The 16,588-nt window shown below is 49.5% G+C and overlaps 1 protein-coding gene across 1 annotated transcript in view; it reads right to left on the bottom strand.

The window, feature by feature from the left end:
* ccdc33 (coiled-coil domain containing 33) overlaps window positions 1-16,588 on the bottom strand; it is a 282,778-nt gene that overhangs the window by 199,593 nt on the left and 66,597 nt on the right. Inside the window, exon 4 of the mRNA XM_070863959.1 lies at window positions 8,123-8,286. Coding sequence (XP_070720060.1) covers window positions 8,123-8,286 — 164 coding nt within the window. The remainder of the gene's footprint in view (window positions 1-8,122; window positions 8,287-16,588) is intronic.

Here is a 16,588-nt window from a genome sequence, read left to right as displayed (position 1 = left end):
CCAAAGCGCTTTACAGCCAATGAAGTGCTTTTTGAAGTCTTGTCACTGTTGTAACGGAGGAAACACGGCAGCCAGTTTGCGCACAGCAAGCTCCCACAAACAGCAATGTGGTAATGACCAGATCATCTGATTTTTCGTATGTTAATTGAGGGATAAATATTGGTGGCTGGTGTGCAACGGCCACCACACATTAAAAAAATCCACGCACACGTATCTTCCACCCTTCAGGATGGAGTTCGGGATCTGGAATATTAGTCCTTCATTGAAACACCTGTGAACTCATCCCTTTTCGGCGTGGAAGCCTCGTTTCGAGGGACTGCCTATGATGATGATGAAATATTGGCCCAGGACACCGGGAATAACACTCCTGCTCTTTTTCGAAACAGTGCCATGGGATCTTTTACATCCAACTGAGAGAGCAGTCAGGGGCCTCGGTTTAACGTCTCATCCGAGAGATGATATCTCCGACACTGCGGCACTCCCTCAGCACTGCGCTGGGTGGGTCAGCCTAGATTTTTTGTGCTCAAGTCCCTGGAGTGGGACTCGAACCCACAACCTTCTGACTCGGAGGCGACAGAGTGCTGCCCACTGAGCCTAACAGAGAACAGATAACGACCCTGGTTCACCTATGAACTCACTTTAAGAGCGGAAGCAAGTCTTCCTCGATTCCGAGGGACTGCCTATGATGATGGATGAATGAACGAGTGACAGATGACCTCAATTCTGTAACGGTGGGGAGGAAACTGCACACATTGGACCGAATATCGGGCGCTGCGTATAACGGGCGGGCAATCCGATACCGCCCGTCCTGCAACAGGACCGGCAACGAATTTCCCGGGCCCTGCGCTTTAAGTGCCGCTCACAAAGCCAGCATTGAGCTTTATATTTATATTTTAATTAAAGAGGTCAAATTTCACTTGGCTCGAAGCCTGGCGCTCCCGGAAACATTCCACTAGCATTGCACATGTCGCTTGAAGCCAAGCCTGTCCCACGTCCAGTAACTACTTCCGGGTTTTTTCTGTTGTTTTGTTAACGCTTTGTTCGTTCGAGCGAATCTAACATCCTGTCGTCCATTTAATCTCACATTATCTCGACAGTGGATCTGCCTTTTGTGAAGAAGGCCACAAGGCTTTCATCAGCGGAGCGTGAATTACTGTAGCAGCTCGCTTCTCTGATTCCAGTCCATGACATACCGGATGAATAATGGATTTTCTTGTCTAATCAAAACCATCCGAGACTTCAACCTTCCAATTTCACACAGAAACGCTCCCCCGCAAACCTCCCCTCACACACACACACACACATATATATATACATAGTTTATCAAAGGGTTATAGAGGGGGAAAAAAAACACACTTGCTTCAATTAAGTCTCCACTCGAGAGAGGTACGCGAGAGTTTATCTCGTTTCTTTGTTTTTAAGCTCCCCCCGGGGCAATGATCTGCAATATTTGATAGCACCTGTTCTAGAAAGTGAAGAGTGCAGGCAGGGGAAAAAAAATAAAGACACCGAGGTAAAAGATTTATGAGAGTTTGCGCATTGTTAATAATTTATGAACGGTGGCTAGCTGCATCAAAGTCAGAGATTTTATCAAACCCCGACCAGGGGCCGTTCGCCGTTTCCGAGGCCAAAACCCCCCCTCCAAATTAACCGAGCACAAAGCTGGATTAGCCAGCTCAAAATCAGGCCTTTGTCGGGGTTCTTAGTCGTTAAATCGGAGAACGCAGTCAACAATAAATGATTCCCCCCCCCCCCACCCCCCATTGAAAAGAAAGGCTTGCATTTACACCGCATGTCAGCTGAGCAATCTCAGTCTGCTTTGCGCACGATGAATTCAGTGGAAATTGCAGCATGGGGCGGGCAAATGTGCTGGCCGTTTTGCGCACAGCAAGATCCCACAAAGAGATTAAAGAGGTGTTGTTTTTTTGGGGGGGGGCGGGGTTGTTTTTTTAGAGGTCGTCGGTTGAGAGAGGAATAAAGGCCAGGACGCCGCACTGTCCTCCTTCGAGTACCGGAGGGTTACAAGTTGAAGATTGAAATTTGGATTAAAACAGGATGATTGGATCGAAACAAGGCTGCTAGACGACATGGAGCCATTTATCTGATCACTTGTGTGTTTACAGTACTTCATGGTGGGTGGGTGGGGGAGGCGACGGTAGCAAAGAGTGACGTCATCAAGATCCAGGGCGGTGATTGGAGCGTGGGCAGACACAGCAGGAGCGGCGAGAGACTGTGGAGAGATGTGATCGGGGCCAGGGGGAGCCGTGAGTTTGGGGCCAGGGGCCCAGGGGTAGCACGGGCCCAGCACACACTGTGCGATATATGTGCGCGCACTAGGTCCGTGCAGCAGAGCTGGTCTCCAGTGGCCTTGGTTAACCCTTGCCACTGGACCAAGACCTGGCTCTGTCAAGCCCGTGTGGTGGCTGGTGTGCAACGGTCACCCCACGTTAAAAAAATCCACCCACAGGCATCTTCCACCCTTCAAGATGTAGTTCGGGATCTGGAATATTAGGTCCTTCATTGCAACACCTGTGAACTTGTCCCTTTTCAGCGTGGAAGCAAGTCGTCCTCGTTTTGAGGGACTGCCTGTGATGATGATGGGATCTTTAATGCCCACCTGCACCGTCGGAACAGGCAGAGAGAGGGTCAGTTTAACACTGCATCTCAAAAACAGCATCCCTGATAATGCAGCATCCCCTCGATACTGCAGTCAAGATTATATACTTTCAGCTATCTTTTCAAATAAAAATGGGCTATAAATGTCGCTGGAACATGTTTTGTGCACAAAAAGAATTGTCGCTTATAACATTTTATTTAAGAACATAAGAAATAGGAGCAGGAGTCGGCCATTTGGCCCCTCGAGCCTGCTCCGCCATTCAATAAGACTATGGCTGATCTGATCTTAGACTCAGCTCCACTTCCCCGCCCTCTCCCCATAACCCTCGACTCCCCTGTCGTTCAAAAATCTATCTATCTCCATCTTAACTATATTCATTGACCCAGCCGCCACAGCCCTCTGGGGCAGAGAGGTTTAGGGAGGGAATTCCTGCGTTTCAGCCCGAGACAGCTGAAGGCACGGCTGCCATCGATGGGGCAATGAAAAGCGGGGATGAAGAGGCCGGAATTCGCCAAAGAACAGAACTCGTCCTGGTGGTGATCTCCATTTGGGGTCTTTCCCCCAACAACAACCACTTGTATTTATATAGCGCCTTTAACATAGTGAAACGTCCCAAGGTGTTTCACAGGAGTGTTATGAGGTAAAAATTTGGCATCGAGCTGCAAGAGTACAAACTAGCGCAGGTGACCAAAAGCTTGGTCAAAGAGGTAGGTTAAAAGAGGAAGGAGAGGTAGAGAGGTGGAGAGGTTTAGGGAGGGAGTTCCAGAGCTTGGGGCCCAGGCAGCTGAAGGCACGGCCACCAATGGTTGAGCGATTGTAAGCAGGGATGCTCAAGAGGGCAGAATTAGAGGAATGCAGACATTTCGGGGGATTGTGAGGCTGGAGGAGATTACAAAGATAGGGAGGGGCGAGGCCCATGGAGGGATTTGTAAACAAGAATGAATATTTTGAAATCGAGGCGTTGCTAAACCAGGAACCATTGTAGGTGGGAGAGCATGGGGTGATGGGTGAGCGGGACTAGGTGCGAGTTAGGACACGGGGCAGCGAGCACAGGGGGTGATGGGTGAGCGGGACTAGGTGCGAGTTAGGATACGGGGCAGCGAGCACAGGGAGTGATGGGTGCGCGGGATTCGGTGCGAGTTAGGACACGGGGCAGCGAGCACAGGGGGGTGAAGGGTGCGCGGGACTCGATGCGAGTTAGGACACGGGGCAGCGAGCACAGGGGGTGATGGGTGAGCAGGACTCGGTGTGAGTTAGGACACGGGGCAGTGAGCACCAGGGGGGTGATGGGTGAGCGGGATTCGGTGCAAGTTAGGACACGGGGCAGCGAGCACAGGGGGGTGAAGGGTGCGCGGGACTCGGTGCGAGTTAGGACACGGGGCAGCGAGCACAGGGGGTGATGGGTGAGCGGGACTCGGTGCGAGTTAGGACACGGGGTAGCGAGCACAGTGGGGTGATGGGTGAGCGGGACTCGATGCGAGTTAGGACACGGGGTAGCGAGCACAGTGGGGTGATGGGTGAGTGGGACTTGGAACGAGTTAGGACACGGGGCAGCCGAGTTTTGGATTACCTCTAGTTGACGTATGGTAGAATGTGGGAGGCCAGCCAGGAGTGCGTTGGGATAGTCAGGTCTAGAGATAACAAGGGCATGGATAAGGTTTGTCAACAAGAACAAAACAGTCAGCTGAACCCTGCCATTGGCTTGGTCTCCAGTGACCAGCCTCCTGTTTAACGTAGGCTAACCTGGCACGTAAACCCTCGCGTCAGTGATACGCTGGACAAAAGTGAAGAGCTTCCAGCCATTTTACTGACGCTGAGTCGAACACGCTTCGACCTGTCCCACACCACATCATCTTCAAGCTGCGATAAAGTAATTGCATATTAATACCGTCGTATGATTTATGAATGGATCAGGCTGCGTTTTACAATGGTTTATGAGCTCATTGACTATGCTTTGCCATGCGAAAATCAGAGACGACTTTCAGTGCTACAGCAACTTCAAGCACAAAGCTGTCCTTTTGTTGCATATACACGCCGCCCTGATTAGAAGGATCTATATCAGGGGTGGGACAGTCTTTCAAAGCTCAAAAGAAACTGTATCTGACAAAGAGCCTCAGGTATTAGCAAGCGGAGTGACCGTGCGAGGCCGATATCTGGCATCGCATATTTTATGACATTTATAAAAATCAAAACCTTCCCTTTTCTACTTTTAGAATACTGGTGGATCTCCCATGGAGCTGCTCATAGATAAGCTCAGATCTGGAGCAGGATGGTGATGTTAAGTCGCTACCCTGCCCAATTTTCCCGTTAATATTTCTTTTAGGGTGCGTGGCCCCTTCACAAGAGTTCACAGGCACGTGCGTTTCTTCCTACTTAAAAAACAAGAAAGAAAGACTTGCATTTCTATAGCGTCTTTTATGACCACCGGATGTCTCAAATCGCTTTACAGCCAATGAAGTGCTTTTGGAGTGCAGTCACTGTTGTAATGTGGGAAACGCAGCAGCCAATTTGCGCACAGCAAGCTCCCACAAACAGAAATGTGATAATGACCAGATAATCTGTTTTTTTTCATTGAGGGATAAATATTGGCCCCAGGACACCGGGGATAACTCCCCTGCTCTTCTTCAAAATAGTGCCGTGGGATCTTTTACATCCACCTGAGAGAGCAGATGGGGCCTCGGTTTAACGTCTCATCCGAAAGACGGCACCTCCAACAGTGCGGCACTCCCTCAGCACGGCACTGGGAGTGCCAGCCTAGATTTACTTGCTCAAGTCTCTGGAGTGGGACTTGAACCCACAGCCTTCTGACTCAGAGGCGATGGTGCTGCCCACTGAGCCACGGCTGACACTCACACAACTGATAGGAGCTGCTGGGTGCTGCATGGCCGTGCACGCATTAAAGGCAACTTTGACCCTGTCCCTTTAAGACCATCGCTCCAAATTGGCAAATCCAACTGATTGGCGGCTGGCTGTAAATTGCTGGGTTAAACCCTCGGCAATTGTGACAGCTTTCAAATTTCAGGCTGCACCTCAGTGACTCTCTTCCGATCTCTTTGTTAAGACTGCTTTTCACCATCAAAAAGTTCTCATGTGCTGCATTATATTTTGAGATGCATGTTATTCAAGTTCATTTATGTTATATTCCTTTAAGGGGAAGGTGGATAAACACATGAGGGAGAAAGGAATAGAAGGATATACTTAAAAGTGTGAGATAAGAGGGGTGGGAGGAGGATCGTGTGAAGCATATACACCGGCAAGGATCTGTTGGGCGAAATGGCCTGTTTCTGTGCTGTAAGATACAGAGTAAATCTCCCTCTACACTGTCCCATCAAACACTCCCAGGGCAGGTACAGCATGGGTTAAATACAGAGTAAACCTCCCTCTACACTGTCCCATCAGACACTCCCAGGGCAGGTACAGCGGGTTAGATACAGAGTAAAGCTCCCTCTACACTGTCCCATCAGACACTCCCAGGGCAGGTACAGCGGGTTAGATACAGAGTAAAGCTCCCTCTACACTGTCCCATCAGACACTCCCAGAGCAGGTACAGCACAGGTTAGATACAGAGTAAAGCTCCCTCTACACTGTCCCATCAGACACTCCCAGGGCAGGTACAGCGGGTTAGATACAGAGTAAAGCTCCCTCTACACTGTCCCATCAAACACTCCCAGGGCAGGTACAGCGGGTTAGATACAGAGTAAAGCTCCCTCTACGCTGTCCCATCAAACACTCCCAGGGCAGGTACAGCACGGGTTAGCTACAGAGTAAAGCTCCCTCTACACTGTCCCATCAAACACTCCCAGGGCAGGTACAGCATGGGTTAGATAGGGAGTAAAGCTCCCTCCACACTGTCCCATCAAACACTCCCAGGGCAGGTACAGTACGGGGTTAGATAGAGAGTAAAGCTCCCTCTACACTGTCCCATCAAACATTCCCAGGGCAGGTACAGCATGGGGTTAGATACAGAGGGAGAGAGCTACACCGACCGACCGAGAGAGGGAGGGAGGGAACTACACACCGAAGTGCCCTGATCCTGTAAACCTTCTGGGATTCAGGAGACCAGGGTTCAGTGCCTGTGATCACTGAACCTGTGGAGGGACAATCACTTCAACGGAAGAACAGTTTTTGTTGGATTTACGGTCCTTGTTTCGAGGCGGTCAGCTTGTCTGCCGCTGTGGGCTGACGAATTATATATTGTGACATTTTATTGTAACATTCGGGCACGACAATTTTTTGATCAATTCGAAACTTGTGTTTTTTCTTGGTGCCTTTCCCAGGCGATCACAGGGCTGTGAGTGGGGCAGCGATTATGCAGGCAGTGTCCAGCATGAGGTGTGGGGCAGTTTCCTCCCCGTCAATAGGCCTATGTATCCCCCTGAACTTTTCCCCCGGCCACTCGCCCGCACACTTTGGCTGCCGTTCCAGACCCGAGCTTCTCAATACTTTTCAACTTTTACCCCTCTTTCCGATTCTTTTTATCCCTCTCTGACCGTTCTCTCCTATCATCATTCTTCCTCTAATCGCTCCTATCTCGGACACTCCCAATCCTTCATTACTCCCTCCCTAAACCTCTCCGCCGAAAGGGTATACTTGCTTTGGAGGCAGTTCAGAGAAGGTTCACTCGGTTGATTCCGGGGATGAGGGGGTTGACTTATGAGGAAAGGTTGAGTAGGTTGGGCCTCTGCTCATTGGAGTTCAGAAGAATGAGAGGTGATCTTATCGAAACGTATAAGATTATGAGAGGGCTCGACAAGCTGGATGCAGAGAGGATGTTTCCACTGATGGGGGGGAGACTAGAACTAGAGGGCATAATCTTAGAATAAGGGGCCGCCCATTTAAAACTGAGATGAGGAGGAATTTCTTCTCTCAGAGGGTTGTAAATCTGTGGAATTCGCTGCCTCAGAGAGCTGCGGAAGCTGGGACATTGAATAAATTTAAGACGGTTTCTTAACCGATACGGGATTAAGGGGTGATGGGGAGCGGGCGGGGAAGTGGAGCTGAGTCCATGATCGGATCAGTCATGATCGTATTGAATGGTGGAGCAGGCTCGAGGGGCTGTATGGCCGACTCCTGCTCCTATTTCTTATGTTCTTATGTAACCTCTCTTTCCTCCTTGAAGACGCTCCTTAAAACCTACCTCTTTGACCAAGCTTTTGGTCACCTGCCCTAATTTCTCCTTATGCGGCTCGGTGTCAAATCTTTTATCACATAATGCTCCTGTGATGCACCTTGGGACGTTTCACCACGTTAAAGGCGCTATATAAACACAAGTTGTTGTTGTTAATGATGAATTCCCAGCATGAACCTTTAAGCGTTGGGAAAGTATGGGTTAGTAATTTGGCGCAGGACATCGTGGAGTTGGTGGGGGTGGGGGGGGCAATCAGAAAATGTAACCCTGTTACACATGGGCCCACTCACCATGTCCCTGCCAGGCGAAGTGTTTGTTGACAGAGAGCCGTTCATTCTCCGTCACTCTGTCCACAAACAGGAGAGCTCGATACTCACGCTGTCACGAAGGGTTGCGGCACAGAGCCGTCGCTGAGGGCGGCCAGGTCCGTTGCTCCGTGCAGGATGATGCTAACGGCCTCCTTGCCCGGTCTGGAGACGGGCCAGTCGTTGGTGGGGCACGTGAGCCTTGGGTCAGCCTTTCCGGGGGGGGTCTCCGTCACCTGAGTCAGTGGGGAAAAAAATTATTAATATCCGGGGAATCAGATAGAGAGAGAGAGAGAGCGAGCGCGTTTCCACTTGTGGGCAAGAGCAAAACTACAAGCCATCGATATAAGATCGTCACCCAAAAATCAAATCGGGAATTCAGAAGGAACTTCTTTCCCCAGAGAGTGGTGAGAATGTGGAACTCGCTGCCACAGGGAGTGGTTGAGGCGAATAGTATCGATGCATTTAAGGGGAGGCTGGACAAGTATATGGGGGAGAAGGGAATAGAGGGTTATGCTGATTGAGTTAGATGAGGAAAGACGGGAGGAGGCTCGAGTGGGACATAAACGCCGGCATGGACTGGTTGGGCCGAATGGCCTGATTCTGTGCCGTATATCCTATGGAATTGCGAGAGGAAAAAGAGACCACCTAGCTAGCCTTCTTCCATCAGAGAATCACAGAAGGCCGCCATTCAGCCCGTCGAGCCCGTGCCGGCTCTCTGCAAGAGCACCTCAGCCAGTCCCCTTCCCCCGCCCTTTCCCCGTACGCCTTCAAATGTTTTTCTTTCAGGTACTTATCCAACTCCCTTTTGAAAGCCACGATTGAGTCTGCCTCCACCACCCTCTCAGGCAGCACATTCCAGATCCTAACCACTCGCTGCATTAAAAAGTTTTTCCTCATGTCGCCTTTGGTTCTTCTGCCGATCGCTTAAATCTGTGTCCTCTGGTTCCCGACCCTTCCACCAATGGGAATAGTTTCTCTCGATCCACTCTGTCCAGACCCCTCATGATTTTGAACACCTCGATCAAATGTCCTCTCAACCTTCTCTGCTCCGGAGAACAACCCCAGCTTCTCCAGTCTATCCACGGAACTGAAGTCCCTCACCCCTGGAACCATTCTCGTAAATCTTTTCTGCACCCTCTCTAAGGCCTTCACATCCTGCCTAAAGTGTGGTGCCCAGAATTGGACACACTACTCCAGCTGAAGCCTCACCAGTGTTTTATTCAGTGGTAGTTGCAGATACAACGATAATCCCAGCGACCAGTCTCTCTCAATGAGTCTACAACAGGCCCAGACATGAGGCGAGGAAAACCCCCAGTGGGAGAGAGCTTGGGGAACCAGAGGCCCAACATCCCCAACATGGAAGCATTGACCACGCTCGACCAGCTCTGATGGACGGTCCACATTGTCGGCATGCTCGATACTAGACTCCCGAAACAAGCGCGCTATTCCGAGCTCCACCACGGCAAGCGAGTCCCATCATAGGCAGTCCCTCGAAATCGAGGAAGATTTGCTTCCACTCTAAAAGCGAGTTCTCAGGTGGCTGTACAGTCCAATACGGGAATTACAGTCTCTGTCACAGGTGGGACAGACAGTGGTTGAGGGAAAGGGTGGGCGGGACTGGTTTGCCGCACGCTCCTTCCGCTGCCTGCGCTTGGTTTCTGCACGCTCTCGGCGACGGGACTCGAGAAAGAGAAACCGCTTCGAGGACACCCTCAAAGCCTCTTTGAAAAAAATGTAACATCCCCACCGACACCTGGGAGTCCCTGGCCAAAGACTGCCCTGAGTGATCCGAGAAGGCACTGAACACCTCGAGTCTCTTCGTCGGGAGCACACGGAAACCCAAGCACCCCCACCCACCCGTCCCTCCAACCACCAGCTGCCCCACCTGTGACAGAGACTGTAGGTCCCGCATTGGTCTCATCAGTCACCTGAGAAATCGTATTAATGTGGAAGCAAGTCATCCTCGACTCCTAAGAGGAAGAAGTTGGGTCCAACATCCCCTGTTCCTCCTGAGCACGCGACACTCACCACCTGTCCCCTCTCACATTACTCATATACTGCAATCCATAATGTTACTTCACAAACTGAGATATCATTAACTGTAACATCGAAGAATAAGTCTAGATGGTGAGGCCACACCTGGAGTACTGCGTACAGTTTTGGTCTCCGTATTTAAGGAAGGACATACTTGCATTGGAGGTTGTTCGGAGAAGGTTCACTCGGTTGATTCCGGAGATGAGGGGGTTGACTTATGAGGAAAGGTTGAGCAGGTTGGGCTTCTACTCATTGGAGTTCAGAAGAATGAGAGGTGATCTTATCGAAACATAAGATAACGAGGGGGCTTGACAAGGTGGATGCAGAGAGGATATTTCCACTCAAAGGGTAAACTAAAACTAGGGGGCCTAGTCTTAGAATAAGGAGTCGCTCATTTAAAATGAAGATGAGGAGGAATTTCTTCTCTCAGAGGGTTATAAATCGATGGAATTCTCTGCCCCAGAGAGTTGTGAAGGCTGGGTCACTGAATATATTTAAGGCGGAGATTTTTGAGCGATAAAGGAGTAAAGGATTATGGGGAGCGGGCAGGGAAGTGGAGCTGAGTTCATGATCGGATCAGCCATGATCTTATTAAATGGTGGAGCAGGCTCGAGAGGCCGTATGGCCTACTCCTGCTCTTATTTCTGATGTTCTTATTATAGGTCACTGTTTAGTGATTGAATGTTAGAGGGAGTCCCTATTTTCACCATGGCAGGGAGTTAGCTTACTTTGGGGAACCCAATCACCAGCTCTCATCTCCATTCCAGGCTCTGCGGCAATGCCAACAGTCTCCAGCCTGAGACTGCACTTCAAGCTCAGGACCGTCACATTCGGTCAGTGTCTGGAGCCAGCTCCCGAGGCTGGGAGGGAGGGGGAACAGCCCCAAGGTCTTGTCGGGAATTGGGAAAGTTGGCTTCTCATACACGCAATTGCCGCTAGCCATTTAAATACAGCCCACTGATCTGTTATATACGACTTGGAGCACATCATCCATTGGAAGCTACATTTACTCTTTAAACATCAAAACTTCCTGTTTAAATTCAAAACGCACCACAGACTTCGATGCTTTGATTATCCTCTTACATAAAAGGGCTTGCTGATGAATGCATTAAAATGCCTAGAGTCAGCCTCAATTATGACTCAACTACTTAATAATAACCTTCATCTGCAGAAACATTTTGGTATCGAGCGAACATGTAGAAAAGGAGAATAATAAACCGTGCACACACGCATAATAGGAGCCTCAAGGTCAAAGCTTGCCAGAACGATTACTGAAAGCTGTAACTGCACCAACAGATGCGTGAAAGGACACTGAAAATAAACACATCCGATTGCAGGAGACTTTGTTCCAATTAAATAGGGTAGGGAGGATTGTGGGGGGAGGGCGGGGGGGCGGGTCACAATTTGAAGTTGTATGAGGCCAGATCTTAGCTTCGATGTTTGGAGATGCTTGACTTGACTATTCCAACGCAACCCTGGCTGGCCTCCCACGTTCTAACCCTACGTAAACCTGCGGTCATCCAAAACTCGGCTGCCCCGTGTCCTGACTCGCACCAAGTCCCACTCACCCATCACCCCCCTGTGCTCACTGCCCCATGTCCTAACTCGCACCAAGTCCCGGGCACCCATCACCCACTGTGCTCACTGCCCCATGTCCTAACTCGCACCAAGTCCCGCGCACCCATCACCCCCTGTGCTCACTGCCCCATGTCCTGACTCGCACCAAGCCCCGCTCACCCATCACCCCCTGTGCTCGCTGCCCTGTGTCCTGACTCGCACCAAGCCCCGCTCACCCATCACCCCCTGTGCTCACTGCCCCATGTCCTAACTCGCACCAAGCCTCACTCACCCATCACCCCCCTGTGCTCGCTGACCTACATTGGCTCCCAGTTAATCAACGCCTCGATTTCAAAATTCTCATCCTTGTTTTCAAATCCTTCCATGGCCTCGCCCCCTCCCTATCTCTAATCTCCTCCAGCCTCACAACCCCTCGAGATGTCTGCGCTCCTCAAATTCTGCCCACTTGAGCATCCCTGATTATAATCACTCCACCATTGGTGGCCGTGCCTTCTGTTGCCTGGGCCCCAAGCTCTGGAACTCCCTGCCTAAACCTCTCCGCCTCTCTGCCTCTCTGTCCTCCTTCAAAACGCTCCTTAAAACTGACCTCTTTTCATCTGCCGCGATTTCTTCCTATGTGGCTCGGTGTCAAATTTATCTGCTTTGTCTTATAACATTGCTGTGAAGCGCCTTGGGACATTTTACTACATTAAAGGTGCTATATAAATAAAAGTTGTTGTTGTTCTTCTTCTCCCAGAGAATAGTGGACCTCTGGAACAAGTTGCCTTCTGAATATATTTAAGAGGGAAATAGATAGATTTCTAAAAACGAAAGGCATCAGGGGTATGGGGACAAAGCGGGAATATGGTGTTGAGATAGAGGATCAGCCATGGTCATATTGAATGGCGGTGCAGACTCGAAGGGCCGAATGGCCTACTACTGCTCCTATCTTCTATGTTTCTAGGTCTTGTGCGGTGGATGTGGATTGGCTGAATTCTTTCAAATGAGAGCTGGACCTGTTTGTGTCTGGGGCGGAGATCACCTCTTACAGAAGGGTAGGTACTGCAGGGAATTCAAGGCCAGAATGATCTCCTGAACTTCGATCAGCTAGGTGTGGTCAGAGAGCAATTTCCCAGATTTTATCACCCCACTCCAAAATTGGCCCTGGTTTTTGTTGTATATGCAGACTATGGATATACTCTCTGTGTAGCCACTGTGTGGTTGCATAAGATGGAGACTTGTTTACTTGTTTATCAATAAGGTTTACACTGTGTATACACGTGCTGGCACCACTAGAGGGTGCAACTGGTGGAGACCGGGGTTTCCTGTCCTGCCCTGGTGGCAGGGCCCTGTACAAAAGGCTGCTCATCATGCTTGTGCCTCACACTGGCGTTTGGAATAAAGGACCAAGGTCACTACAGTTTGAGCACAACACATTGCCTCGTGAGATCATTCATAAGTACATCACAGACATAATAGTTTTTTTTAATTATCTTTTTTTCGCCTCTTTCAGCAGATCACATGGTTTCAGGTGGGGTGGGAAGAGATGTGCAAGGTACCACGATTGGGGCAAGCGGGATGGACCAAAAGGTTACATAAGAACATAAGAAATAGGAGCAGGAGTCGGCCATACGGCCCCTCGAGCCTGCTCCGCCATTCAATAAGATCATGGCTGATCTGATCATGGACTCAACTCCACTTCCCCGTCCGCTCCCCATAACCCCTTATCCCCTTATCGTTTAAAAAACTGTCTAGTTCGGTCTTAAATTTATTCAATGTTCCAGCTTCCACAACTCTCTGAGGCAGCGAATTCCACAGATTAACAGGTTCTTTTCTGTCCGTCGTTACTCGTATCTTCGGGAAACATAGAAACGCGGTATGGAGAGAATTGACCTGGCTTTCAGGCCTGCATTGGGCCTGTGACGATTGGGAAAATTCTCAGGGGGCCTTGATGGATCAATGGCTGAGGGGGAAGTGTGAATCAAACAAGCCATTGAATGAGCTCGGTGAATACCCAAGGCCCTTAGTGCAGGAAACAGCCAAGGAGATGGAAAAAGATGAGATAAACCAACGAGGTGTCAGTGCAATACATATAGGATTACACAGGATATACGGCACAGAAACAGGCCATTCGGCCCAAACGGTCCATGCCGGCGTTTATGTTCCACTTGAGCCTCCTCTCGTCTTTCCTCATCTAACTCCATCAGCATAACCCTCTATTCCCTTCTCCCTCATATGCCTCCCCCTTAAATGCATCGATACTATTCGCTTCAACCACTCCCTGTGGTAGCAAGTTCCACATTCTCACCTAATGACAACAGGAACTTGCTACCATTTATATAGCGCCTTTCACGACCACCGGACATCTCAAAGTGCTTTACAGCCAATGAAATACTTTTGGAGTGTAGTCACTGTTGTAAAGTGAGAAATGTGACAGCCAATTTGCGCACAGCAAGCTCGCACAAACAGCAAAGTGATAATGACCAGATAACCTGTTTTTGTTATGTTGTTTGAGGGCAAAGAAGTTCCTTCTGAATTCCCTATTGGATATCTGGGTGACCATCTTGTATTGATGGCCTCTAGTTATGCTCCGCCCCACAAATGGAAACACTCTCTCTGTATCTGCTCTACCTTGCACAAGCAAGCAGCTGTGATTCCCGAGGCGTGAGATAGCCTATACATCAGTCAATCTCTAATAGTGTTGCACGTGGGAAGATGCCTTGACGATAGGGGTCTCTCACCAGCACAGGGCGAGGAGCTGGGAGGCACAAAATGGAAGCACTGGAGCGTCCCTACTGGCAGACGGGTGTAATTGCAGCGTGACCCGTTTACATAGGCAGTTCCCATTCTAAATGTGGACATACAAATTAATAATGCAAAAAAGGTGACAACAGAAGGTAAGGGTTTGTCGACAGGAATGGCATACAGATATACGATGCTTAATATATTACACATAATAAATAACATTCAGGAAAATCACTCAACAACCATTATTTAATGCCATTTTAGAGCATCATTGTGACCATAACTGACATAAGAAAGGGTTAACTGACATGGTCATGCTACAATATTCTAACTTCCAACTGGTTTTTTTTAAACTTGAAAATACCACAATAGAAAAGCATTAAAAAATATAAAAACGCCCTCCCTCTAGTTCAGAAACAGAACACAATGGTGTACTCATAGACGTTGCCGTCCTTTCTCAAGTGTTCTCATTATTTCTACCAGTTGTTTGCAGACTTGCTGGACTTGGCTTACACAGATTTCTGCCCTGATCCTATTAGCCGCACTGACATTCCACTCCAAATATGTCACGTCGAGAGCCCAGGCTCGTTGCTTGAAAGTCCCTCCAACCGTCTCCAAACCTCTACGAACAAAAGTGATCTTTGTTTTCCTGTCCCTGACCCTGCGCTGAATTTGGAATGTTGCGCTGGGTCTCAGCCGGGGCTCAGTGGGCAGCACCCTCGCCTCTGAGTCATGAAGGTTGTGGGTTCAAGTCCCACTCCAGGGACTTGAGCGTAAAAATCTAGGCTGACACTCCCAGTGCAGTGCTGAGGGAGCGGCGCACTGTCGGAGGTGCCGTCTTTTGGATGAGACGATAAACCAAGGCCCCGTCTGCTCTCTCAGGTGGGCGTTAAAAAATCCCATGGCACTATTATAAAAGAAGAGCGGGGGGGGGGGGGGGTTACACCAGTGTGCTGCCTAACATTTATGCCTCTACCAAAATTATTAAAACAGATGATCTGGTCATTATCACATTGTTGTTTGTGGGAGCTTGCTGTGCGCAAATTGGCTACTGCATTTATGCATTACAACAGTGACTACACATTAAAAAGTACTTCATTGGCTGTAAAGAACTTTGGTAGGCCTGAGGTCAAGAAAGGCGCTATATAAACGCAAGTCCGTTCTTTCTTTCCCTTCCAATGCGACTGCCATAAGAACGTGGCCGAACTTCTACCTCAACTCCAATTTCCCGCACTATCCCAATTCTCCATATCCCTTGATTCCTTTAGTGTCCAAAGATCTGTCGTTCTCAGTCTTGAATATACTCACCGGCTGAGCCCTCTGGGGCAGAGAATTCCAAAGATTCACCACCCTCTGAGTGAAGAAATTCCTCCTCGTCTCAGTCCTAAGTGGCCGACCCCATATCCTGAGATTATTAGACGAGGTAAGGAATAAATTGAATCCGTTTGCTCTATCTGTGCTGTCGTCAAATATATCATCTGTGCGCCTCCAACACTCTTAGAAATGTAGTCACAGTTGAAGCTCATCATCATCAGAGGCAGTCCCTCGAAATTGAGGAAGACTTGCTTCCATTCCAAAAGTGAGTTCTCAGGTGGCTGTACAGTCCAATACGAGAGCCACAGTCTCTGTCACAGGTGGGACAGATAGTTGTTGAGGGAAAGGGATGGGTGGGACTGGTTTGCCGCACGCTCCTTCCGCTGCCTGCGCTTGGTTTCTGCATGCTCTCGGCGACGAGACTCGAGGTGCTCAGCGCCCTCCCGGATGCTCTTCCTCCAATTAGGGCGGTCTTTGGGCCAGGGACTCCCAGGTGTCGTGGGGATGTTGCACTTTATCAGGGAGGCTTTGAGGTTGTCCTTGAAATGTTTCCTCTGCCCACCTGGGGCTCGCTTGCCGTGTAGGAGTTCCGAGTAGAGCGCTTGCTTTGGGAGTCTCGTGTCGGGCATGTGGACAATGTGGCCTGCCCAACGGAGCTGGTCGAGTGTGGTCAGTGCTTCGATGTTGGGGAACTAATTCATGGAGAACTCCCGTTTGCTGCCAATATCCAAGAGGGAATAAATGCCCACAATGCTCATTTGGTAATACAGATGGTCACTAAATATGGAGCTTACGACGTCAATTAACTCACTTCCTTACGAGTAATTTCTTGTCCCGCTTTGGATCAATATGATCACGGCTTCCGAGCTCGATGACATTTAGATT

Source organism: Pristiophorus japonicus, chromosome 21 (assembly GCF_044704955.1).
Source record: "Pristiophorus japonicus isolate sPriJap1 chromosome 21, sPriJap1.hap1, whole genome shotgun sequence".
Taxonomy (NCBI): domain Eukaryota; kingdom Metazoa; phylum Chordata; class Chondrichthyes; family Pristiophoridae; genus Pristiophorus; species Pristiophorus japonicus.
This window is presented reverse-complemented; position numbering and strand designations above follow the sequence as displayed.